We start from the raw sequence: 25,519 nt of genomic DNA on the forward strand, positions 1-25,519 counted from the left end.
ACCAAACTTAATGGAGAACTGAAAATTATTCTTCTACTTAGATATGGGAATAAAATTTAGTAATTAGTCCTTAGAAAATCATCTGAAGAGGCCCCTTTAACAAAATCATAACTGTCTGTGGTGTGCACATGGGAACTTGCACATGATGCTCAAGGACCATGGTGATTAGATTGATTCTCACCAAGTAAGGATGGGCAAAGCAATGGAGAGCTGGAGGTATCCTTGACACCTACAGTGTTTCTTTCTGACATCCCTCACCTCCTGCTGAAAGGCTTCAAGTTACACTAGACCTTCAATATATGCCCTTCAGAAGCTCTCCACCTGTGTGTGTGTGTGTGTGTGTGTGTGTGTGTGTGTGTGTGTGTGCAGTAACCCTATTTCTGCGACTTTTCTTACCTGTGACTTTTCATACCTGAAGCTCATTTCTCTTGGACCTTCTCAGTTTACTTAGGTCTTGCTTTCTGCCTTCCAAAATCACAACTATTTACTCTCACCCAGTAATCCCTAGGCAGTTGTTAATTTTTCCCTGCCTCATTTAGTTCCAGACGCTATAGCTACATTTTCATGCTAATCAGAAGCCTTACATATTACACAGTGTGGCCTATCACCTATTCCACCTACATGTGAACATTGTTGCACTCACTTCCTCAAAATTACATGGAAAATAAATCTGTTAAAAAATAATAATTTTACAGCAATATAATTAGGTGGCATTATTTCCTGAATATTTTTGTGAGCTTCTTGAAGTCAGGAATCATATTATCTTTGCATGATCAGAACATAACTATCAGAGTGCCTTGCCCATCGTAACCACTCAACACAAGATTCAATAAAAGAGATTAAGCAAAAGGCATGATTTGAAACTTACATAAGTCAAGAGTATCTTTTGGTGAACCCAAGTAAGATAAAATATCTCCAGAATGAAATCTGTGGTTGCTTAATTAAATTATTATATCCAGATATTACTGAGTGTTATTTTGCAAATTATCACTTTTGGGGCACTATAGAAGTGGGTGCTGAAGATGGCCCACCACCTCACATACATTTTAGAATAGGATTTTTAAAAATTTCCCTCAAGTTAACTACAAAATCATATTATTATCATCTATGTGTTATATCAGCTATGTGTGCGTATATACACACACATACATTATAGGCCAAATATATATTCTATTCCTTAAGAACATAATTCCTTTGGAAAACAAGTTTTGGAATTGGATGCATCAACTATGTCAATACTACATACACAATATTTTAATTTAGGCTTAGAGGTCAGAAAACAGAAATGGATGCTTTGTTTACCTCCAAGGATTAAACAAACATAATAGACAAACACTAATTTATACAATGAATAATAAGAGGAAAACAAGATTATGATAAAATATGTATAATATGTGCAAAACTCAATATATATATATGCCTATGATTCCCAGAAACCATTATATTTCCTGGAGGAAAAGACAAGCTTATTTAAACCAGTATAGGTAGTTTGACGTTACTCCTGCAAAACAAAGATTGTCAGTACAAGACCCCCCGTAACTGGGAGGGCAAGCTGAACATGGTACCCCTACTTTATATGGTGCTTCTCCAATCCAGTTGCCCCTTGAAAAAAAAAGAAAAAGAGAGCATTAGTGCTACTTGCCCATTCTTTAAAATCTGATTGTCCTTAAGCACAAGATCACGTGTTGACATGTGATGATATTTTTAGAAGTCTGTCGTTTTAGAAAAGCACTAAAAGTTATAACCATTTCTTATTTCTACAGTAACTTGTTCTGTATATCTTACTTTTAAAATGTTTTCTTTCTGAGTAAATTAATATTATGTTAATTTACAGATAAGAAGTGAGGCACTACAATGCATGGTGACATTATTAGTCATCCGACACCAGGCTTGATGCTCTATCCACTCACCACAGCTGCCTCGTTCCTGCAGCAGCCTTCTAGAGCACATGGGCTGTGTCCACTTAAACTTACTTCTTAAAAAACTCATGCTAATATTATTATAAAGATAGTAAAGTATATACAGATATAGATATATCCATGTCCATTATATATATAAAGATATATACACGTAATTCTGGGATGCTTAGAAACGGTGAAATGAGCAAGAAGTTGTTACAAGCATAAAAAATAGGTTTTAAGTGTTCAAAGGATTTCTTCCTCAAGTTGAAAAAATAGTTTAGATTCTCAGTATTCATAAGATGAGATAACGGAAAACTCAGTAAGAGAATAATGGCTCACAGAAGCAGCCATTAAAGGTGATTCCAAAACATTTTCCCATATGTAAACTCATAGTTATAATTTTTAGTAATACTATTAGTTTTTTGATAATGCTGAACCTATTTAACTGAATTATTATGTGTTATCAATATTTTTCTTCATCTGTAATTATGGCCATGATTATAGTGGTACACCAAATTCATCATTTAGGATAGTTAAAAACAGCCACAATGCCTTATGTTATTAAGCTCTTTTAGCTGTGAGGAAGGAGGCAATGAATGTATTCTCAGTAGCATGGTGATTAGTAACTACAGTACTATACAGCCAGTGATGTGAAGGAAATTGAATGGTCAGGAGAAAATTTGGTTGTAGATAGTAAAAAGTCAAGGTTGAAGATAAGACAACAGTGTAAAGGCTAAAATATGAAACAAGTGGGTCTCATCTTTGAAACCTAAATAAGACCAAGCAGGTGACTCATACAGTGCATCTACCAGACATGAACATATCCTTATTCAGTCAGTTGAAAAGTCACGTTTTTATCTATAAAATATCTGTAAAGGAAAAGTTGTCTGTAAAATGAAAAATATGCTGATTATTCATATTACAAAATGAGATGAGATTACAAGGCTGCCCACCTCTATCTAGCTTATTCTACACTCTGCCTTCCAGAGAAGCTTCCTCAAGCATAATTTTGGTAATGTAAATGTTTGCTTATGAACATTCAAGGAGGTCCATCCCTCAAGAGTGCAGCTCACTCCTTTATCCTAATCTCTCCCATTCTATATTCATAATCTTATTTCCCTCTATATCTTTACCCAAACCTATAAAAATATATGAACCCAGCCTGTGGTATTTTAATTTCATATTTTTCAACTTATTCTACATAGCTTTTAGAAATTACACAGCACATATTTTTGGTAATGTTAACTTAGAAATACAATTTAATTATATAAAAATTATTATATATTATATTACAAACTTTTATACGAATGGAAGATAATTGTATTCAGTATTAGATCAGTCAGTTGATAAACTTATATTATTTTTCCTTCTAATTTTTATTCTATTTCATCTAATTCAATTCATTCTCATTCTCTCATTTTTCTCTCTCTCTCTCTCTATCTCTGTCTCTGTCTCTGTCTCCCCCCCCAAACCCCTTTCCTTCTCTGTTTTATTTTGCCCCTGAAAAACAGTTATACTTGAGATAAATTCATATTGGGATTGGAAGAAACATAGTCAACTATCAGTCAGGATTTTAAAACTTTCTTCATTGCCTAGGTTTCAAAAGAATGGTTCTCTATCACAGCAAATATAGCATACTAACACAATATCTTAAACTCTCAGACTTATAAAACAATCAGACATCTCATCAATAGTATTACAAAATTCCAGTCATTGGCCAAAAACAGAATAGTTAAATGAATGTTATAAAAAAACCTCTTTCACTATTTGAGTACTACTTGGCCTATTTATGTCAGAAAGAAGGGTTAAAGTCTTAATAGGAAAATATACAGTATAAAACTGAAAATATCAAACAAATGCAGTTTTAATGCTTATCATAATGCAGCCACATTTTACTTTCCAAATCTTACTATTCTAATAACTGTGGAGAGGGGACCATCGGGAAAATTGCTATTTTTCTAACTTTGCAAAAACACTGCCACTGGCATACTACCATATAAATGAGTAATGCAGTTATTTGTGAAACATTTTCTCATTCCCTCCCCATACTGGCAAAGCTGGAGAAAATCTTTGTTTGGGACTTACTTTGGAAGACACCAGGAGTGTCATAAATCCTTTGTACATTTTAGTATTTATTCCAAATGAGAACAGACTCATGTATAAATACTGGAACATTTTATCCGAAGAGTCATTGTTATCAAAAAGGCATTTTATCAGATGTTAACAAATGCTTATTTATCCTCATACTATAAAGAATGTTCATAAATGTGAGCCTATTTTATAATCTTTGATCAATTTTCACAATACCTTTTTATGTATGCCGTAAGAAGAAATTACTGAATATTTTTTGTACTGAAATTGAAATCATGGCAAAGCTTTCATTAAAAAGAAGTCATAGCATTTAAATTTTCCCTTCTGATTCTGAATGCCTCCTTAACCATCTATGGAAAAAGTAAACTGTGATTGTAATTTTACTCTTAAAAGAAAGAAGAAGGGCTTGTTTTGCTTTCCTAGTGAAAAAGCTAAGCCAACATTCTAGTACTGATTGATGAGAATACTGTGGTGTTGATAAATTCCCTAGAAGATCCTTTCCTGATGCCTTTTATATAGCTATCAAAAACCTAAAAGCGTATGTTTATTTTATAATTACCATGCCTAAAGAAAGATGGTAAGGAGAATTTAGTGACTCTCCAAATCACAAATAGTCTTGCCTGCAATTTTAATCTAGAATCCTTGTGAAAAGAAACCTTTCAGCTTATAACTTTTCAGATATACAAGAAGATGGAAGATTTGAGGATTAGTGCTTGTTAGTTAAGTCTTACTCATATTATTTACCTGTTAAAAGTATCTATCAGACTGAAGATATTTAACATCATTAAAGATTCCAAGAAGTAGAATCCAACTGGATACTTACTTTGGGGCATAGTTGCATACCAAATAAACTGCACGGCGCCATACAGCTCCCCAAACATTCATGTTTTGACAAGTATGAATTGCACATCCTATTCGATTGGAAGTGGCCCAAACCATCTGAGAAAGTAAATCGATATACTGTTATTGAAGTTGGAGCGAAGAAAATTCATGTTCACCAAAATAGTAAGAGCATTTTTTAAAAGTATGAATCAAAAATGAACAAAACAATTAAAATAACCTGTGTATAATGTGTGCACATGGGGCCAAAACATCTCATAGGACATCTGGGATTGCAATCCTGGGGATACGGAAAAGCATAATCTTTCACTTCATCATACCATGGCTTGACCAACTGGAGAATAGAGCGATATCTAGATATCAAGAAACACAATGAGAACTTAGAGTACAGTAGTGGCAATATATAGTGGACTCACCTTAAATTATAAGTTAATTGGTCCTTTTGCAGATTATTCATGATAAATCAAGAACATACCCACCCCTCACAATTACCATCATCACCTAGTAGAATCCTCTATTCCTCCAAGTAGAGCCAAACATGAAAATGCCCAGGACTGGAGCAAGTGATCCTGTATTTGTCTAAGTATGTGTCTGGTTGTTTCAAAAAGAGAAATGCAAATCTTTCAGGAATTATCATCTTTATCTTGTTTTACCACCTGATTTTCCTCCCCTATGTGGAAGAGAATGAGTCTTTGGAATATTGGATGATGACATTCCACAGTGGTAGAAAAATTATCCTATTACTGGGAACAGCTTTATCCATTGTTGCATATACTTGCATATACATACGTGTGCCTATTTATATATACATATATGTGTAAATATATTGAATTTGTACAACACACACAGATACAGGTATATGCAAACATGGGAAGGTTGCATACACAATAATGGCTTCCGCCACCATGAAGGGATTTTTCTGAAGTAGAAGAGATAGGATACAGGATACAGCCTGATCCTTTCAAAGATTCTGTGAGATAAGGGTAGAATACAGGCTAAGGGAGGGTGTTCCAAGGGTGAAAGGGAAAACTGGTTTTTCTAGGCCCTTTTAAAAAATTAAATAATCCTTGAAGACATCTAAAACAGTCATAGGCCAAGCATCAGTGCCTGACACATAGTGAGCCCTCTTGCAGATATTACTTGAAATTGGTGTCACTAACCCTTGGAGTCCATAAGCAATAAAGTTGCATGGATAAACAGTATCAGTGAAACTACTTCCTACCTTCCAGTTCGTACAGATAGATTTTGACCCAAAAATCTCAATAAGTAAGAAGGCCCATGGTCCCAAATGCAAGTAGCTGCCCAAGCCTCTGCAGATTTTGCAAGATTTTCATCCCAGACCTGTGAAAGTGAAAAAAACCTTCAGCTTTACTGGGTTTGCTAGTAACAAACAAAAAGAGAAAAGAAATGGCACTACTATTTCCTAAACTTCTTTCAATTCTGCTTCCTGACTAGAAGAAAGCAAATTTAGACCATTGTTATTCAAAGTTCTACAGTGCAATATTGTTATTCCTCAAAAATCTTTATTGTTTTTACAGGGCCATCTAGACCCAAAGTCCAGACATAAATTTTGGTAAAGGATAGGTTAACAAAAATATCGTATCCAGATGTAACTTGGAGATACCTCATACTGACCACTGAAGTTTGAATCCACCAAAGTCAATTGATTTCCCTGGAGTTTATTCACAGCAAAAAGGAGCCATGCTATTGATATATCTTAAAAATTAATGAGATCAAATTTATTCAAATCAATGTACCAAAATTAACAATGTCTCATAGTCCAACTTTTTAATTGAGATATAATTGATATATAACATTATTAGTTTCAGGTGTACAACTTAATGATTTTTATGTACATATATATTGTGAAATGATCACCACAATAAGTCTAGTTAACATCCGTCACCACACACAGTTACAAATTTCTTTTCTTGTGAAGAGAACTTTTAAGATGTATTCTCTTAGCAGCACCCAAATGTACAATACAGTATTATTAACTACAGTCACCATGCTGTATATTACATCCTCAGGATTTATTTTATAACTGAAAGTCTGTACCTTTTAACCACCTTCACATATTTCACACACCCCACCCCCCAACCTCTGGCAGCCACCTATCTGCTCTCTAGATCTCTGAGTTCAGTATTGTTTTTGTTGTTGTTTTTAGATTCCACGTACATATGAGATCATAAGTTATTTGTCTCTTTCTGACTTATTTCACTTACCATAATGCCCTTAAGTTCCATGCATGTTGTCACAAATGGCAAGATTTCCTTGTTTATTATGGCTGAATAATATTCCATTTATCTACTTATTTGTTGACGGACAATTAGGCTGCTTCCATATCTTGGCTATTGTAAATAGTGCTGTTATGAACATTGGGGTGAAGTTATCTTTTTGAGTTAGTATTTTAGTTTCCAGACTAATACCCAGAAGTGGAATTGCTATATCATATGGTAGTTCTGTTTTAATTTTTTGAGGACACTCTATACTGTTTTCCATAGTGGCTGCACCAATTTACATTCCCACCAACAGTGCCCAAGGTTCCCTTTTCCCCAGATCCTCACCAACACTTGTTATTTCTTGACTTTTTGACAATAGTCATTCTAACAGGTGTGAGATGATGTCTCACTGTGGTTTTGATTTGCATTTATTCCAACTTTTAAGTGTCAAACTATATTAAATTATAATATATAAATGATATTTTATATCATTTGAATATTTGATAGTAATAATAATATTAGAACTTTTAATTGTTATGAGCTAGAAACATAGATTTACTTAATGTAACAGTGTATTTAAGTGAAAGGAAATTAATTTAGTGACTTTGAAATAAAATAGGAAAAAAAATTGATGAACCCTTCAGAGACATTTTTACCCTAGAAGACCATGGCACCCACCCTGAAAAAAGATTTGTTAGCCACTTAGAAGTTGTCTTAAATTAGAAAAACAAAGTCATCTTACATAAATCTATCTAGAATTACATTAAAATAAATTCACTCACAAAATTACATGAAATCAGAATTATCAAGAAAGGATCTGGAGTAATTCTGTGGTGACAGTGGCCATATCTCCACTGTCTGTGTAAAAAGAAAGATCATTCAAAAAGCTATAATATAATACACTTTCCTTAATTATCCAGAATATAATGTGCCCATTTTGTGGATTAATTAAATGTGGCAAAACATTACATAATACCCTTTTAATAAGTAAATAATCAGTGTTAAATACAGTATATAAATGGAAAATACTCATTCTATAATATTTTAAAAGTTAGTGTCTCTTTATATACTTGTCTTCTCCTTTGAATTGATATCATGCTTTTTTACAGTTATAAAAAATACTTTGTATTATTCCTTCACACATAGCTCTGTAAAATAATCATTTGATATGTTTTATGAATTATTACTTCAAACCTCTCCTTTTGTTTGTAAAAATTCTGTGCAGAAATATCAGTGAACCAAACTAAATTTGCAATGAAAATCATAGTATTCTAGAACTGAAATTAACTTTTAAAAGCATTTTGTTTGGCTAATAATGGATTCATCTGGTATTTATTCTTCTGATATTTTTAATGAAATATGGATTTCAGTTCACCAAAATGCAAAATATTACCATTAGATCACAAATGAATTTTAGACGGAATAGCATCAACAAATTATGTCTCTGAGCTAATTGTAGTCACTTTGGGAAAAAAATACATCTAAATATTATTAACATATTGAAGTGGTGTGCACTCAGAACAGTAACTGCTAAAAACACGGCTTTTCTGTGTTTTTATATAATCTTTCTAAAAACAGTCTTTCTTATAGTCTTGTTCTGAAATATCAGCACTGCATGGCACAAATAATACTGAAAAAGAAAATAAAATATCTTGTATTCTAACCCTAAGCCTACTGCTAAGATCATCTGTGACTGAGGACATGTCAATTATTCTGTCTCCCAGTTAACTCATCTCTAGGGTCCCTTTCCTCTTCAGCATTTCATGATTTAGTATCCCTGAGTAACTCCAGCATCAGAATCAGGAAGATCTGTTATATTGACCTATGACATGTTCAGTTCTAGCCTTTTCCATACCACAGAAAGAGGAAACCTAGATTCTTCACAAAATAATTTAAAATATTTAAGGCAGTTAACAAATTTAAGGTAACTTAGCATATATAATTCTATATGCTTACTCATATACTTAAAACGTATTGTGTATGTCAAAGAGATAAACCAAAGAGTTCATGCCTGAAAAATATCTTACATGAGCACCATTTTTAAATTATTATAAAGGATTTTGATAGGAAGACCCTGTATTTAGCATTACCGATGCCTACGTTTTTAGGTGTTTCTATGTACAGATATCATAATTAAAATTTTTGAGATGATAGTTGTGAGGGAGGAGAGATGACCACTTTTTTTCATTTCTCCATGTTTGCTTTTAGGAAACTGATGGGAGGGATTTCTGCCTGTCCCTGAAGGAAGATGCTGGAGACCCTGGCAGCACTGGCCAGGTCCCACACAGAGAGTGGGATCATTTTGCCTTCCCATGGGACACATACCAACTGTCTCTCTGATGCCTACTGCAGAAGAAGTCAGAAAGTCCTGTGCTCTTTCTTGCCTGTTTGTCCCCAGGCAGGACTCACACCCATCCTGTAAAGAGGGGAAGATCCTGCTCTGAAATTTACGAATTGCGTATCTACTGTATTTGCTGTCTCCGTCTTTCTCCACTGGTTACAACTCCCAGGAGAATATGGGTGAGTGATGTATCCCTTTAATCCACAGTGGTATTTAAATCTATTAATATGATGAGAGGTCTTTCAGGGTTGAAAACAGCAAATAAGGATAGCTTCTTTCTTATCCAGAAGCTCTAAATTGTGATGAATGTTGCCAGTTTAACCATGTGAAAGAATTCTAACAACTTATACAAATTTAGGGAATGAAGTTGTAATCACCTAAACATTTGACTAATATATACATTTCTGGATGCTTAGTGGATAATCTATCTGCTGAATTTTGCTGAACACCTGTGATATTTATTTGAAATAAGTTTAGTATCATACCCTACAAATACAGCAAAAGAAAAAAGGTCACAGGTGTGTACTTACTTAACGTTCTATGGAATGACTAGCAAATATGCAACATATTATGATCATTTGTTAGAAAAGCTAAACACCTTATATTTATTCAGCTTTTATGCAGCTAGCCTCAAATTCTGTATTTCTAGTTCTTGTCCCTCTAAATGGATAAAATACTTTCACAGGTAACTGAGTTGTGAACACTTAAAATATCATGCCTTCTAAAAATTAGGCAAAAATTAAGAAAATGATGCATGGTGACAAAAAAACATTTACAGGAGCTAGTAGGAGTTAGATATGATTAGATAACTCACAAAGTGAAGATGGCTTAAAACGGTGTCAGAGCGCACAGAAGCCTATATACGTGCCCTATTGCGCCACAGGATTTTCTTCCATTCTTTGCTGTTACGAGCCATTTAGTTGGTCAGCTTGTAAACTGATTGATTTAGCTCTGGACTAAAATGTTTACCATGAACTACTCTGCTTATCAACAAATTTAGCACCTTGTCTGTGGAAACCACATAGTCTGATTAAGCCATGAGAAGCATCCAGAATTCAAACTGATGTCATTTCAATAGCTAGAAGAGTGTGGCTCCAAGAGATAGGAGGCATATGAAAAGAATGAAAAGACCTCAAGTCCAGAGATCTTCAGAGGTTAAGCCAAAGGAATACAAAATTGAGTCAAAGAATGTCTCAGCATGGGAGAAAATCACTGACTTCCGTAAATTGAAGAATTAGAGAGTGATATGATCCAGCCCAAAGATGAGGTTGTTTTATCAGCCATTTCCTTAAGTTTTGTTACCCACAACACAGTGGGCACCGGGACATCCAAAACTGCCTTCTTAAACCCCAGTCACTATCTCCGGACAATAAGAAATGTAGACCAACTGAAAGGCAACCCTGAAAATTACTTGAGAATATATCCCCAACATTGTTTGATATGACATACTGTTTTTTTTCAAGTGGGTAACATCTTTTAATTCCAAACATAAGAATTAAAGGTAGATGTGTTTGAAAGAATTAAATATAAGGTGTTAAAAAGGATAAATATTTCTAGGTAACGAACCTGTACATATTTGATGTTATTAATATTTATAGTGGTTCAGAGAATCTGGCAACAGGTTATTAAAGCAATACGTTAGCCTTGTAATTTCAACATAAAATATATCAATAATTATTTATATTTGTGGTTTTAAGTTAAAAATTTTAAGAAAATCTTGTTACAATTTTTAAACAGTATTGCAAAATTTAGAACTTAAGAGTCACTGTGTTACTTAGACTTTTAAGACATTTAAATATATGGAAATTATTTTCAATAAGCCAGTTGAAGTACTAAAGGTCAAATATGTTAAATCTATAAATGCAGCTTAAAATTTAAATTAATTAGATTTGTAAGTAGTAACAAACATTAAACAAATGTGATTGCCAAAACTTGCTAGATTTCTGAATAGAACAAAAATATATGTAAATGAAGCTAAATTAGAGGAGAACAAGAAATATTAAATTTGAAAATGACCTCTTAAAAAATCTGTTCTGCACGTGGAAACCATCTTCAAAGACATAAAATACTAAAAAATAAAATTATCACACTGAGTTTTTGAAGACATTTCTAAATTGGTTATTGTCATGGATACTCTGATAGCAATGACATTGGAAACAGTATGGCATGTCGTATAGACACTTATTTTCTTGGACTGACATGTGGTCATTTCTCATATATTTAGATAAAAAGTAAAGGCAGTTTAGATAGACAAGTTTTTGGCTTTTAAAAATAACTCAGCTGGGGCTCTTTGTTCTTTTTCTGGGTTAGATTGGGAAAGCAGTGCTGACTTATGGAAGTGAGAAAGAGCCATTAAAAAGATATTAAGTGATGACAAAATTATTTTCCCTGAGGGCTGCCAGAAGCTTTTAAAAAACACTTCATGGGCATGGTTGTGGTTTTGTTTTGAAATTGGGGTTTATTCCCTTTCGGTGGAAATGCTTGTGAAGTGCCAATAAAGGAAACTGAGAGCTGAATATATGACCCAGTGTTAAACCAGACAGGAGGGAAGAATGGGCCTTGGTAAGACTGGGGGGGGGGTGCGGCACAGGAAGAGAAAAGGATTTCCCATGGGAAATTGGGGGCACTAATTGGATTAATTAAATGATATTAAACCAATTATACTTTTAAAAAGAACTAGCTAAGGAACTTGATTTAAAAAAAATTCCCTCAAGCCTCAAAAATGACCATAAATATGGGACCACATTATACCACAAAGTATCAACGTGGGGTCCTAAGCATTTTTTAAATGTTTAAATGAAAATAGTGAAGACTTTCCTCAGGTAAGATGAGTGCTACCTTTTATGTAGGTGGGAAAGGTAAATTTCTATAAAAAAAAGGTGTAAAAGTATACTTTTTTTTAGAGGTATTCTGAACTGGATCATTGCCAGCAGCATAAAATTCTTAAAAACAAACACAAAAGGACTTCTCTTGACCCCTTTTCATCTTCGTCTTCCAATGCACCATTCCTCTTCTTCCTTTTACAATGAAATTTGAGTGTTGTCTTAACAGAGAATTTTCAGTTTTTCTTCTTCTACTCTTGAGCCCACCCCAGGCAGGTTCCCCCCGCTACCTCCACTCTACCCAAATTGCTCACATCCATATCATAAATGGTCATTTCCTGGTCACCATGTTTTTTGTTCTATTAGCAGCTTTTAGAATGCCTGACCACTTGCTCCTCCTGGACCCACTTCCACCCCCTGGTTTCATGACCCCACCCTTGCCTTGTTTTTCTCTGGCTGCTGCCTTGTTTTCCTCCATATGTTTGCTGATTCTTCCTCATCTCCCTAACCTGTGCATGCTGGAGGGTTCCCAGGGCTGAAGCCATGTCTCTGTCTGTCTCTCTGTCTGTCTGTCTCTCTCTCTCCCTCTCTCTCTCTTCTGTTTCATCAATTCACTGCCTAGGTAACCACATCCAGTCTCACACATTGAAATACTATTTATAAGCTGGTGGTACTCTTCCAAATTATATCTGTAGACCTCTCCACTGAATTCCAGACTGATTTATCCGCCTATCCACTTTAAACCTCTACTTAACAAGTCCAAAATTGAGTTCCAGTATTCACAACCCTACTGCCACTCCCTACCCTCTAACCAGCTACTCCTACAGTCTTCCTCCCATCAGTGGATGACATTACCCTTTTTCTTCTGGTTCAGGGGTCACCAGATCTATCCCATTGCCTACTTATATGTTATCTATAGCTGTTTCTGTGTTACAGTGGCAGCACGGACCACAAGGTCTGCAGAGCTAAACGTATTTACCATCTGGTCCTTTACAGAAAAAGTTTACCAATTGCTTTTGTAGTTGCTCAAGCCAGAGAGTCCATAGCCATCTTTACTCTTTCTTTGCTTAATAATCTTTATATGCTCTATCAGCAAATCTTGTCGATCCTGCCATTAAAATCCTGTGTATCCAGAATATACCCACTGATCATCACTATTATTACCACCACCTTGAGTGAAGCCACCATCATTTGTTATCTGGATTATTGAAAAAGACTCCTTCCTGAGGGAGTGTTTCCTACATATAAAGCCTTAATATATAAATTAAGGAAGGCATGGATAAAAGAAAAATATTCAGAATTTGAGGTAAGATTATTTAAACAGGATTGGTGATTAGGAAATAAAGGAAAAAAAAATTTCAGTGCTTTAATCTATGCATGGCTCAATCTATACCTCAGTCAAGTGCTTTGAAGATACCAAAGTGCTATTTAAATATAATCAAACTCAACTGATTGGGTTGGGGGTTGGTCTAGTAATGAAAATGAGTATTGGGTGTAAGATGACAAAATGCAACTGCTGCTTGACATCCGGACAGTTATATGAAAAAGAGAGAGAGAGAGAGAGAGAGAGAGAGAGAGAGAGAGAGAGAGAGAGACTTGGAAATGAGTGAATTTTTCCCCACCCAAAGAGGCTCTTCCTTTTTAAACAATTGCTGACAAGTAGGAAGTGGGCACAATGTCTCTAAACCTTAAAACTTTTCAGGATAATCTAGAAATCCTGATGTATATGTGAAATGTATCCACTTCTACATGTTGCCAAATAGCCTTTTAAATGTAAAATTCTCTGCAGTTCAACACTTGCAGAGCAAATTAAACATGACTACTAATTGGAATGGTTAATGGGCCTACAGTTTATGAACTCTGATGGGAGGTATCATTGTCACCATTACGCTTATGTAGATGTGTGATCTTAATACACAAGGATGGTGGCAAGAAAGAGTGACCCTGGAACTGTCTTGACCCCAAATCTCCTTACACCAAACTTATCTGCTGTTTTGTTATCAACAGTGGAAAATGCAAGAAATGCAAATTTCCAGATCAACCAATAGAATCCTAGATAATTCGTTAATCTAGGCAGCTAGTAATTGGCTACTTATTGGGAGGGCTGCACAGTATTGGGTACTGGGAATTCAACAGTCAGCAAGACTGACATGGACTCTGCTTTACAGTTTAGGAAAGAGACAGGCAATTAACGCACTACCAAATAAATAGTGAATTTATTCCTGTGTGTATGTGTAATGTAAGAGGTAGCATGGGGGGTGGGGAGGGACTTGATTTTCCATTCCCTTAATGGCACAACTTCTTACCTTTTCCAAGATTTTCAGAAAGCAAATATCTTCGTGCCACCTTCCTTATGCTGGCCATACTCTGGTTGCAAGAGGTGGTGTGTACAGGTATTTCACACAAAAGGGCTGGAGGCTTAGAAAGAGCTGGGAGACTGGGGGACAAAGGTTTAAGGCATAGATGCTCACAGGCTTCAAAGGCTTGAAACACTATCATAATACAGAGTTTTCCTATGTGGTTGCCAAGGTTAGAAAGAGTACAGGAAGCAAGATTTGATTCCATATGAAGAAACACTTTCTAATATTCAGCGATGTCCTCAGATAAAAATGCATGTGGAGCGGGCTCAAGAGCAGGAGATGAACTCATGGAGGGGAGTGTGTATGGTAGTCTTTCAAAGCATGGGCTCTGTTGTCATACAGAACTGCTTTCTCATCATTTTGATTTACTTACTCTGGGACCTGGGGGAAGCAACTTACGCTCTCCAAACTTCAAATTTCCTGTCTCTAAATGAGGAAAACTGTCCCCATCTCACGAGACTGTTGTGAAGGTTAGGCAAGATAGTGATTGAAGAGAATTTAGCACAGCTCTAGCACGGCAGGGTGTACAGAATGGTAAACGCTATTATTATTGGAAGATCAGGCACTGGAAGAGTGGTGGTGTCTGTGAACTAGAAAGATGCCTAAAGTGAGAGGTAATGAGAGGTGCACTTTTGATCACCTTATCTGGCAGCCTGAAGTTTGAGACACATCAAGCTTTAATCTCAACTTAGCAGGCAATCAGAGAAAGTGAAAACATAAACCCTGAAGCAACAAACTAATCAGAAACAGAACTGTGTATAGATAACAAGGACCTTGCTTCTTGGCAACATAACATCAGACAGTGGAAGATAAAAATTAGAGAACATTTCAGAAGTTTTAAAACCTATTCATTCCCCTCCTTAAATCCCTCTTTAACATATGTTTTATCTTTAAATTTAAAGACCATTTGTTGATGGATTCTAGCAACAGTCCTCCTTTCCCGGGAAATTAATACCCACCAGCTATCATTTAATACTGTAGTTATATGCCAGGAAGACATTTTCATGTGTGGTTAATTTTTTTCACCAACTCAGTGTTACAATCAGCTAAAAACTGACTTCTTGATTGTTAAACTATCTTGTGAGACACATGCAAACCCCGTACCTTGCTGTTGCCCACTTAGAAGAATTCAAATGCCTTTCCGCCTACCTACTGCTTGCTGAAAACATGATCTCACTGGAATGCAGAGACAGATTTGGTAGAATGTTCATATTTAATGAAATTATGAAATGTGAATTTGATGCACTTTGTAGGGTAAAAAAATATTGTGCCCTTAAGCAACATTCCTGGACTGTTTCAGTTTGGAGTATGTGATGTGAAATTTTAAGAGTCATGAAGTTTAGTCTAAACACACAACTTTGGCGGCATTCTTCCATATTTGTGTCAAAAAAATGCTTGGTACCTGATTTTAGACTCTATGGGTAACATAGACTGGGAACATTCAAATCATACCCCTCCAAACCTCAGTCCATGATGTATTTTATGCCAAACATTTCTCTTGACCATTTTAAGCTGTTAGTCTTTATCTTCCCTGCCTTCTTTCCAAGCCATTCTTCAGAAATTCTCATAGACAATTAAACATCTCAAGTTCATAACCATTTAATGGCCATTGACTGACTATTAAATGGTTTTCAGATATACTAAATTCAGGACACCAGCCAGACTAGTCAACTTCGATTTTTCTGAAGTCCTTTGATTAGTTTCCAGAAAAACCTTATCCTGAGTATGTCAGAAGACTAGATGGACCTGGTGCTATCTAGGCCCCTGAAATAGATTTGGAGTCAGGTTGACTTAAGTCTCAGCACTGATTCTAAAAAAAAAATATATATATATTCTTAAAAGATACATGAAACTTTCTTGCAAAAATTCTTGAGTAGATTCCCAGACATAAAATCATGCATCCATGCTGTCTCCATGACACTACCCTACCCCCATTATGTAAAGTGGTCCATTCTGATTACCAAAGCATATTCCCAACCAAAATTCTTTGTATTGGAAGAATGTTCCCTCCCACACACTAGCTACTTTTTTCAACCTCTGTAGATGTGTACCCTGGATGATAAACCTTCAGCTACTTAATGACTACCAGAAACCTGCACTTTATTTTGTGTTCTCCAACTCAGGGAAGCCCAATTGTCCTAGTCAAAGATGGAGGCATCCTCCTTGGCTTCTCCATCATATAAATCCTTATGCCACTTCTTCATATAAATCACTTACACATACTGATTTGATCCCCAAATTCATTTTGTCACATCCCTATGTCCTTAAATGTCATCGAGGCTTCAATTATCTCTCGCCCAGGCTATTATAACAGTCTCTTGACTGTGCCATTGCTTCTGCCTGTCTCCAATCCCTTTCTCAACCTGTAGCCAGAATGACCCTTCTGAAGGCAAATTAATTACACAACTTAAAACCTTCAACCACTTCCCTTAATCTTAGAATAAAACTCAAACAAGTTTCTGCTTGCCTTCCCAGCCTCATCAAACATCACTTTTTCTTTTATCCTCTACATCCAAGCCACACTGAATTTCATCTATGCCTTCAAGGTACCATGCACCTTCCCAAAACACCCTTCCCCACCTACCACATATTGCCTCTTTCCAACTCCTGCCTGTATAACTTTTATTTATTTTTCATATTTAATATCTGAAATCATTTCCTTTTGGAAGCCTTCCTTGCGTCTCTACCCCCAGTCCAAGTCTGGGCCAGATATGCCCCATGTGATCCCAAAGCACCTGTATTTATTCTACTTTAGCACACAGCTCACTGCTTTGCCCACTTACTCGTCCATTCACAGTACTTCCTATCAAGAAATGTCTTTTTGCTCCCTACTGAACCCCTCAGCACAATGCCAGGCACAGGAATAAATACTGTGGAATGAGTGATTGAATACTGAGTGACCCCTGCCCACCTGAGCACCATAGCCATGTGCTCTTTACATGGAATGCCCAGCAAAGGTTAAAAGACTTCATTCAGTTGTTCCATAGATTGTTACTGAGTGTTCTCTGTGGGACAGATATGATGCTAGGTTCTATAAATAGTCAGCAGGAATATAATAAAATTTTCTGTACCATTGCATATGGTCAAATATAATTTGCCAACAAAAAAGCAGTGTTGAATACTAGGAAATATGGTCGATATATATGTAGCCTATGTATGATTCAAAGCTCTTCCTTCTACCAACTGATGGTGAGGTTCTGAATCATATCATGTTAATGTTTTTACATTTGCACATCTTAGAGCCTGTACTCAAAACAATCATAAACAAAATGTCCTTACTTTCAGCTGGCTCCATAAGTGGAGAGCTAAACATTCATATATAAGCAATACTAAGTAACTAATACTACGCAACATGCACCTTGGAAGAAAATTCATACAAAATGTGCCCAATCTCCATTTGAAGCCAAGACACTTAAAAGGTTCTACATGTAGGAGAACAGGAATGTGGAGTTCCAAATGAGCTGGAGAAATGCCTTCCTGTCAGCAATCTTTCTCAGTTCCCTGCTGGCTGGCAATGTTCTCAGGAGGCTTTCTAGTGGTCATAAAAGCATTCATTGAAAAAATTTAAGTTAGACACATCAAATTTCTCATAAGAAGAAAATTGAGTTATCCTTCCCAAATGAGAGGAAAGGTGCCATCTGGTCCAGTATATGGTTTCATTTAAAACAACGATAAGGATAGACATCACAAGTGTTTTGTCAACTATGAATAATTTAAAAAAAACCGTCTTTTACATTATCTACATTCTCTTACACACAAAGCCCAAATAAACAAAATCCAAATTTTTCCTTATTCTCAAGACATAAATTACTGTAGGCAAATACTTTACTGGCTATTTCTGAGGACGGATTAATCTATTCTCCATTCATTCATTTGAGTCATGCTTTCTGTAACTTTACTACCTGCTGTGACTTGGTAACTAGTATTTTTCTCTTTTCCAGAAGAGTATAGGAGACTGATTCCCTTAGCTCTGCAAATAATATTTGCAGGCACCAAACAAATGAAATAGGGCATATTATCAATACAGCTATTTTGGCTTCTTGAAATTACATTACACATTTTTTTTTCACTTTTAAGCTGTTCAGTTCATATCTATCATTATCTTCACGCTGTCCCCTACCTGTCTTTCCATCATTCTCTACCATTTATGAAGATGGCTACCATGTGTTCTCATGAAATACTTCCATTAACTGTTCATACCTGTCACTGTGGTAGGTATAGGTGTCCAGTTCCTCCTCACCTTTGACTAAAAGAATGGCCCTGTTGGGCTTCCCTGGTGGCACAGTGGTTGAGAGTCCACCTGCCGATGCAGGGGACGCGGGTTCATGCCCCGGTCCGGGAAGATCCCACATGCCGCGGAGCGGCTGGGCCCGTGAGCCGTGGCCGCTGAACCTGTGCTCCGCAACAGGAGAGGCCACAACAGGGAGAGGCCCGCGTATGGCAAAAAAAAAAAAAAAAAAAAAGGCCCTGCTGATTCAGTGGTTGCCACCTCTTGGGTCACCTTCACAGCCAATCTAAACTCCATCAATTGATAGTGCCATCTTTCTCATATGCACCTATGACCCTGCTCTAAAACCTCCGTGGCCTCCCTAATGGCTCTTGTATTAAGTGATCCTCAATCTTTTCTCAAAATCCTTGAAAACATGGCGAATGTGTTATGCTTTTTCTCTCCTGGCGATTTTGTTCATTCATTGCTTTACCTACTATAACATCCAATCCTACCCTTTCCTGAGCATCTATCTCATATACCCTTCCTCTAAGCAGCCTTCCATGATTTTGCCAACTAGAGATTACCTCTTCTTTCTTTTATTTCTCCATGGTATTTTGGTCTGTACTCTTTTATTACATCAGTCTTACACAGCAGCGTCTTATACTGAATTATGTGCCTAAGGTTTTTTTTTTCCTGCTTGTTTTTCCTGTTTTGTTTACAGTTTAAATACAAAGATTTCTGTTATCTTTGGATCTCATCCTCTTACAGAAGGACTTCAAATTTTTTAAATTAATTTATTCAATTGCCTTAAATTCAAGAAATATCTTACAAATTTTACTCCATGTATGAGTCTTGTAATTTCATTCTTTTAGGGAAAGATTCTTATTCTAAGAAACTAGTGTGGTCTGTGGTTTAGAGTCACGGTTTAAGTTGCCCTTAGGAAGAATGAAAAACAGCTGGTGTTCAAGGAGCTATGGAAATTTGTCAAAAAACTAATCGTAGAACAGAAGCCAAGAGTTTGACTTGCATATCTTAAGCTCTATCTATATTATTATTTTTTGAAAGGATACAGTGTTTGGAAAATCATGGCCGGTATACCCAAAGAAGATATTATACACTAAAATATGAATGTCAACACTCTAGTGTTCAAATTGTGTCCACTTAATTTACTCAAGCATACACTAGCATAACCAAGTACTTAAAGAGGATAAAATCATTTAATTTTAAGGGGCTTTTTGCTTTTTAGAACTTTGAAAAACTTCTTTCATATTTTAGGTGCACAGGATAAAATGTTATTATAAATGATAAGCGAACTTTAAATATAAATAATATCAAAATTGATTCAAGTTATAAACATGTAACAATTCATAGGGATTTCAAATTCACCAAATAATGGTTGATTACTGTCTATACACAAGAAATTTCCCAAGAAAATAGTTATACAAAGGTGAATAAACATAGACTGAGCACTCTGAAAGCTTAAAATTAGGAAGATTGCAAGAAATATACAAATAACTGTAAATTGAGTCTGATTTTAATAAGAGCAGTGTGATAAACATAATAGGCTACAGTGGTTCAAAAGAAGGAGAAATCAAATATGACTGTGAATGTAAGAAACATCAGTGAAGGACACAACATTCTTACATAAAACTTGAAGGGTAGGATTATAAATATTGGAATAAGTTAAGGAGGAGACATTAGAAGGTGAGGAAATGGCATGGGAAGAGGCTCAGAGAGTAAAGTTGTGAATGAAGGGGATTGCAAATCAGGCTGATGCAATTAGAAACAGCCCTGATACCAAGGGGGAAAGGGGTGGGGTGGGAGGAATTGGGAGACTGGGATTGATACATATATATTATTGATACTATGTATAAAATAGACAACTGATGGGAACATACCATATAGCACAGGGAACTCTACCTAATGCACTGTGGTGACCTAAATGGGAAGGAAGTCCAAAAGGGAGGGGATATCTGTATGTGCATGGCTGCTTCATTTTGTTGTGCAGTGGAGGCTAACACAACATTGTAAAGCAACCGTACTCCAATAAAAATTAATTAAAAAAAAAAAATAGAAAGAGCCCTGAGCTGAAGACCATTTTCTATGAGGCTCCCATAGTGATATCACCCACTGATGGGGACAGTTTGAACACAGGGCTGGTAGCCATACTGAGGTAAGTGTCCTAAGCTTTTGAGGTCCATATTTGAAGTTAGGAATTGAACTCACTTTCGAATTGTTCACAGTCCAAAGCAATGTTAAACAAATTAAAATAAAAGTAACATTGTTCAACTGAGATCTGTATTTTTCACCTGGCCTGGAGGTTAAAGTCACTGACATTCCTGCTCTGACCTGTTAGATTTTATTTCTCTCAAAGTTTCTCTGAGTCTGCATGAGGGATCCAATGAATTATTTCAGTTAGTCAATTTACTCACAGAGACAGGATTTCACTAAATTGAGCACATTTTTCTAACTGAAGTAATCTGTTCCTCTCCCCCCACCTCAGGGAGTTTGCCCACTCTCTTCCCTCTGTCTGGAATGGTCTTCCCTCATCTGTCAGTGTGGCTTACTGCCTCACCTTCCTCCAGGACATCTCAGGGAGCCCTTCTCTGACCACACTATTAAATGTCCCAGCCTCAACCTGCTTTATTTTTCTTCATAACCTTATCACCTTCTAACATACTATGTAATTTATTTATCTTGTTTATTGCCTGATTGCCCACCCAGGAGGCCAAGGACTGTCTATTTTATTCATGAATTTATCCTAGGTGCTTAGAATAGTACCTAACATATAGTAAATGCTCCATAAATATTAAGTGAATAGATACATGTGTGATGAAGTGTATGCAGTATTTACATGATAATTTGAGACAGTGTTACTTTATAGAGCTTAATATTCTGACTACTGTTTCTCGTTAACTTTACTAAGTGAAGAAGGATTTATAAAGCATTTACTATATAACAAGCACTGTATCTGGTTCTTACAAAATAAATTATTATGTAGTAGCTCCCATATTTGAAAAGCAAATAATAAGAAAGGAATGACAAATAGAATATGAAAACTATATGATTTCAGCTGGCATTGCAAAGAAGGAAACAGTGATATCCTGACATCTCCAGCAGTTTCCCCCAATGTAGTATTTGCTCGGTCTAGAGAATGAAAAGATGCTCCCCAATACAAGCATAGGCTTTGAAATTACACAGACCTTAACTCTAATTCCAATGATACCATTCATTATCCAAACCACCTTCACCTAGTCATTAACTTCTTTGTGTCTAAGTGATTTCATTGGTAAAATGAGGATCGAAATCTTAACCTCACAGGGAGACTGAGCTATCAAATGAGATCATCTGTGGAAACAATTAGCCAAGTCCTTGGCACATAGAAACAATTTAATAAATGCATGTGGAATGAATTAATTCTTGATCAGTGGGGAAAAGTATAACTAGAAAAATGTGGCTTTTTAAAATATATTTCTACTGTGTTGTACCCCACATATTATTCATGATGATCCCTCTTCCCTCAATATTATTGAAATAATAAATTGCATTATATATTGATTGGTTATCATATAAATTATTGTTCCCATTTCACAGAGAAGGAAGTAGAGTCTTATGCATATTAAGTAACTTGCACAAGGCCACAAAGTACACAGCAGAGTTAGGATTTCACCCCACATGAAGTCCTCTCCAAAGCCGGTTCATTTGTCTTGATCCTTACCTTAGTCTGCATAGCTATGTGATTGCCGCCAGAAAGTATTCCCTAAACCTGCAGTCTGGATAGCATACCTTTTTGAGCTCACATAGAATCTTATGCATATTTCTCTCATAATGCATGATGTTTGAAAACATGTTTGTTCCTCTCCTTTCTATACCTGGGCATCACCTTCTAGAAACACCTGTTCAATGTGAGTAATTGTTCCTATTTTTAGATCTTGAACAGGTTTTCACTGGGCACTTTCACAGTAAGCTCACAGAAACCCATAAAAACTAATGTTTATTGAACATTATTTTTCTGTAGGCTCTGGTCTAATTGTTCTAGTTCTCAACTCCATACATTCATTCCTCATAACAACCCCATATGGCAGATACTACCTTTATCCTCATATTAGAGATGATGAAAATAAAACACAATTAGGTTAATGAATTCACTCAGCTTATATTCCAGGACTGGGGTTTGAACCCAAACATTTAGATTCCAGACTACATATTCTTAATCATGAGACTATATTGCCCCTCATACACCAGGACTGATGACATCTTCTTTTCCACTTTCATTTAAAAATCCTAGAAAAATGCATTTTCATAGAGTCTAAATTGTACTTCTATGAACCATGACTCTCTTACATTTGGCAAGTCTGTATTTTTCTGTGACACTAATTTCTACAATTAGTCAAACTTTAAAAGCTTATTTAAATAAAATAGATACATTTAGAATCTGACAGAAACCCCCAAATTTTAGGTCAGCACTTACAGAGTGTTGTTAATGGTACTGCCATACCCACCCCAACTTAGAAATACCATACTGGTGGTCTTCATTGCCTTAAACAGGCTCCAAGCTGTGCTCTTGGAAGGTGCTGGAAGTTAAACCATAACCTTGTATAAATTCAAAACCAAAAACAAAGAAACTTTAAAAAGACATCTATCCTTTTAATACCAACTTTTTAAAAAAACTTTCCAAGTAAAATGATTTAAACACAGAGAGCCTATTTTTTATTTTTAAGAGAGAGCAAAGAATGTGTTCATGGCAAGTTGGAACAGTGTGCAAATGTGCTGACTTCACTGTTATCTGAACGACAAAGCATTAAATCACAAGAAGGAAAAAGTCAGCATGTTCTCTGAGAATACAAATAGATTAGTGTCAGGAAGAGCTTTGTCCAAGAAAGGGAAGAGATACCTATCCAGAGAATAATTCATGCACATGAAACCTATAATTTAAAAAAATCATTTTCAAAAAATATTTTAGCTGATAAATATGACTATTAGATAAACAAAGCACAGAAAAAGTTCCATGTGAATTTTTTTTTTAAGTGGACCTTCCAAATGTGATCAGTCATCACACCCCACTCTTTACCTCTTTCTTATATAAGACCTGATTCATTAATGGTTATGGAACTCACACAAAAATATTAGATCCCTTTCCTCCCTTTTAATTATATGATGGAACAGTACTTAAGTTTACCAGGCACTTAAGAACATTCCTTAAGTTAAAAGGTGTAAAAAACCCCATATCCCTTAACATATGAATTCTTTAGATTCTCCTAATGTACAATTTAAGTAAAGCGTCCTCACTCAGAATTCAAAGAAAACAAGGTTCTCTTACCATATATTCCATGTTTGCTGCTGGTGGGAACACTTTGCCCCGAACTTGGTTATGATAATCAAGAATGGCGATCATGTCATTCTGCGAAATGTAGCGCTTCCGCCTGGCTTTGGGGATGTCCGCAGAATCTAGTTGTGCTTTTAGAGCTGCTTCAATATCAGTGAAATTATTGGTTGGCGGGGATGAGTCAGTGGAATTGAGTAAGATGACGGCACTTGCTTCACAGAGAAGGGAGAGCAGGAGTGCACTGCTGATGGCAGAGATTGCTATCATTTTGAGAGGTGGAGAGGGAGAGGCCACAGAGTTTGCCTTAAAGCAGAAAGGTAGAGTTAGGGTCTATGAAAGGAAAAAAAAAATAGGGCCAGAGGGTATGAATTTACAAAATCATCGCTTGACTTGACTTTCTTCAAAAAATCCAAGCAAATGCTGAACTCAAGCCTAGAAGACAACCTGTAGTGGTCTCTATACATTTTACTTGGTGTTATGAAGCAGTCCCCTAAGAGGAACTTCCTATAGCTAGAGAAAAATAAACAGCATGGCTACTAACCCTAAAATGAATGTGAGCCATTTACCCCAAACGCCTGAGCCACAGAATGCATTACTGCATATTTATTTTCAGAGGGAAATCTTTAGGAATTGAAATTCATCTTGAGAGTGAAAAGGAAAAATGCATCACAGGTAATAACAGAGAATGTGCTGATAATGTCCCCCAGACATATATGGACACCAAGTAATAGAACAGATAGAAAAAAAAAGTTATAATAATCCAATCTCATTTCTAAAAAAATAAAAATGTGAGCTACTTTAAAAGCAATGCATGCAAAATAAACTTGTTGAGCTAAATAGCTTACCTCTGCACAATGCCAAAATGAATATAGTATTCTTCCAAAAATTTAAAGTTCTTTGCTAGGTTGTAGCATGAACTCTTGTAAGAGGAGTGTGTCTTATTACAAACTCTCAGAGCAAAACTCTGCAAGGTTTGAGTGCTGCTGGCTACAGGAGCAGCTAACAGCTTTTATATGTCACAGTCTGCAACGTCCAGAAAGGGCAGTCTTTCTTAGGGTCTCTCTTAGCCAAAATCAAAGGGGAGGGGTTTTGGATAGAAAAAACAGTGATTGGGTGGCAACCTTTTTATGTGGGTGGTGAGGAAATTGAGTCACACCCACAGCTTACAAAGTACAAACCATAAAAGACAAACCCTTTTTGCTCTGAGCTTCCACCTTTTCTGTGACTGGTTAATTTTCCTCATTTAATGCCTTCTAGTTCCTGGTTCCCATACAAAAAAAGGAGAAAAAAAAAAGGGACTGTGAGTTTTTGAAAACACAGAAGGTTGAGTAACAAGCAGTACATTTTTTTTTTAAGACAGTAAATGACATGGGAGCTGAAAAGAGCAAGCTGATATTAACTCAAAA

The 25,519-nt window shown here is 35.9% G+C and overlaps 1 protein-coding gene across 1 annotated transcript; it reads right to left on the bottom strand.

Moving 5' to 3' along the window:
* Positions 1-1,466: 1,466 nt before the first annotated feature.
* PI15 (peptidase inhibitor 15) lies at positions 1,467-24,380 on the bottom strand (the record flags this gene model as incomplete). The annotated part of the gene is made up of 5 exons (XM_082675154.1): positions 1,467-1,602; positions 4,816-4,931; positions 5,053-5,185; positions 6,055-6,173; positions 24,108-24,380. The coding sequence occupies 5 exons, from the start codon at positions 24,378-24,380 to the stop codon at positions 1,467-1,469; spliced, it is 777 nt and encodes a 258-aa protein (XP_082531280.1).
* Positions 24,381-25,519: the final 1,139 nt, after the last annotated feature.

Source organism: Grampus griseus, assembly GCF_964374135.1.
Source record: "Grampus griseus genome assembly, chromosome: 17".
Classification (NCBI taxonomy): Eukaryota; Metazoa; Chordata; class Mammalia; order Artiodactyla; family Delphinidae; genus Grampus; species Grampus griseus.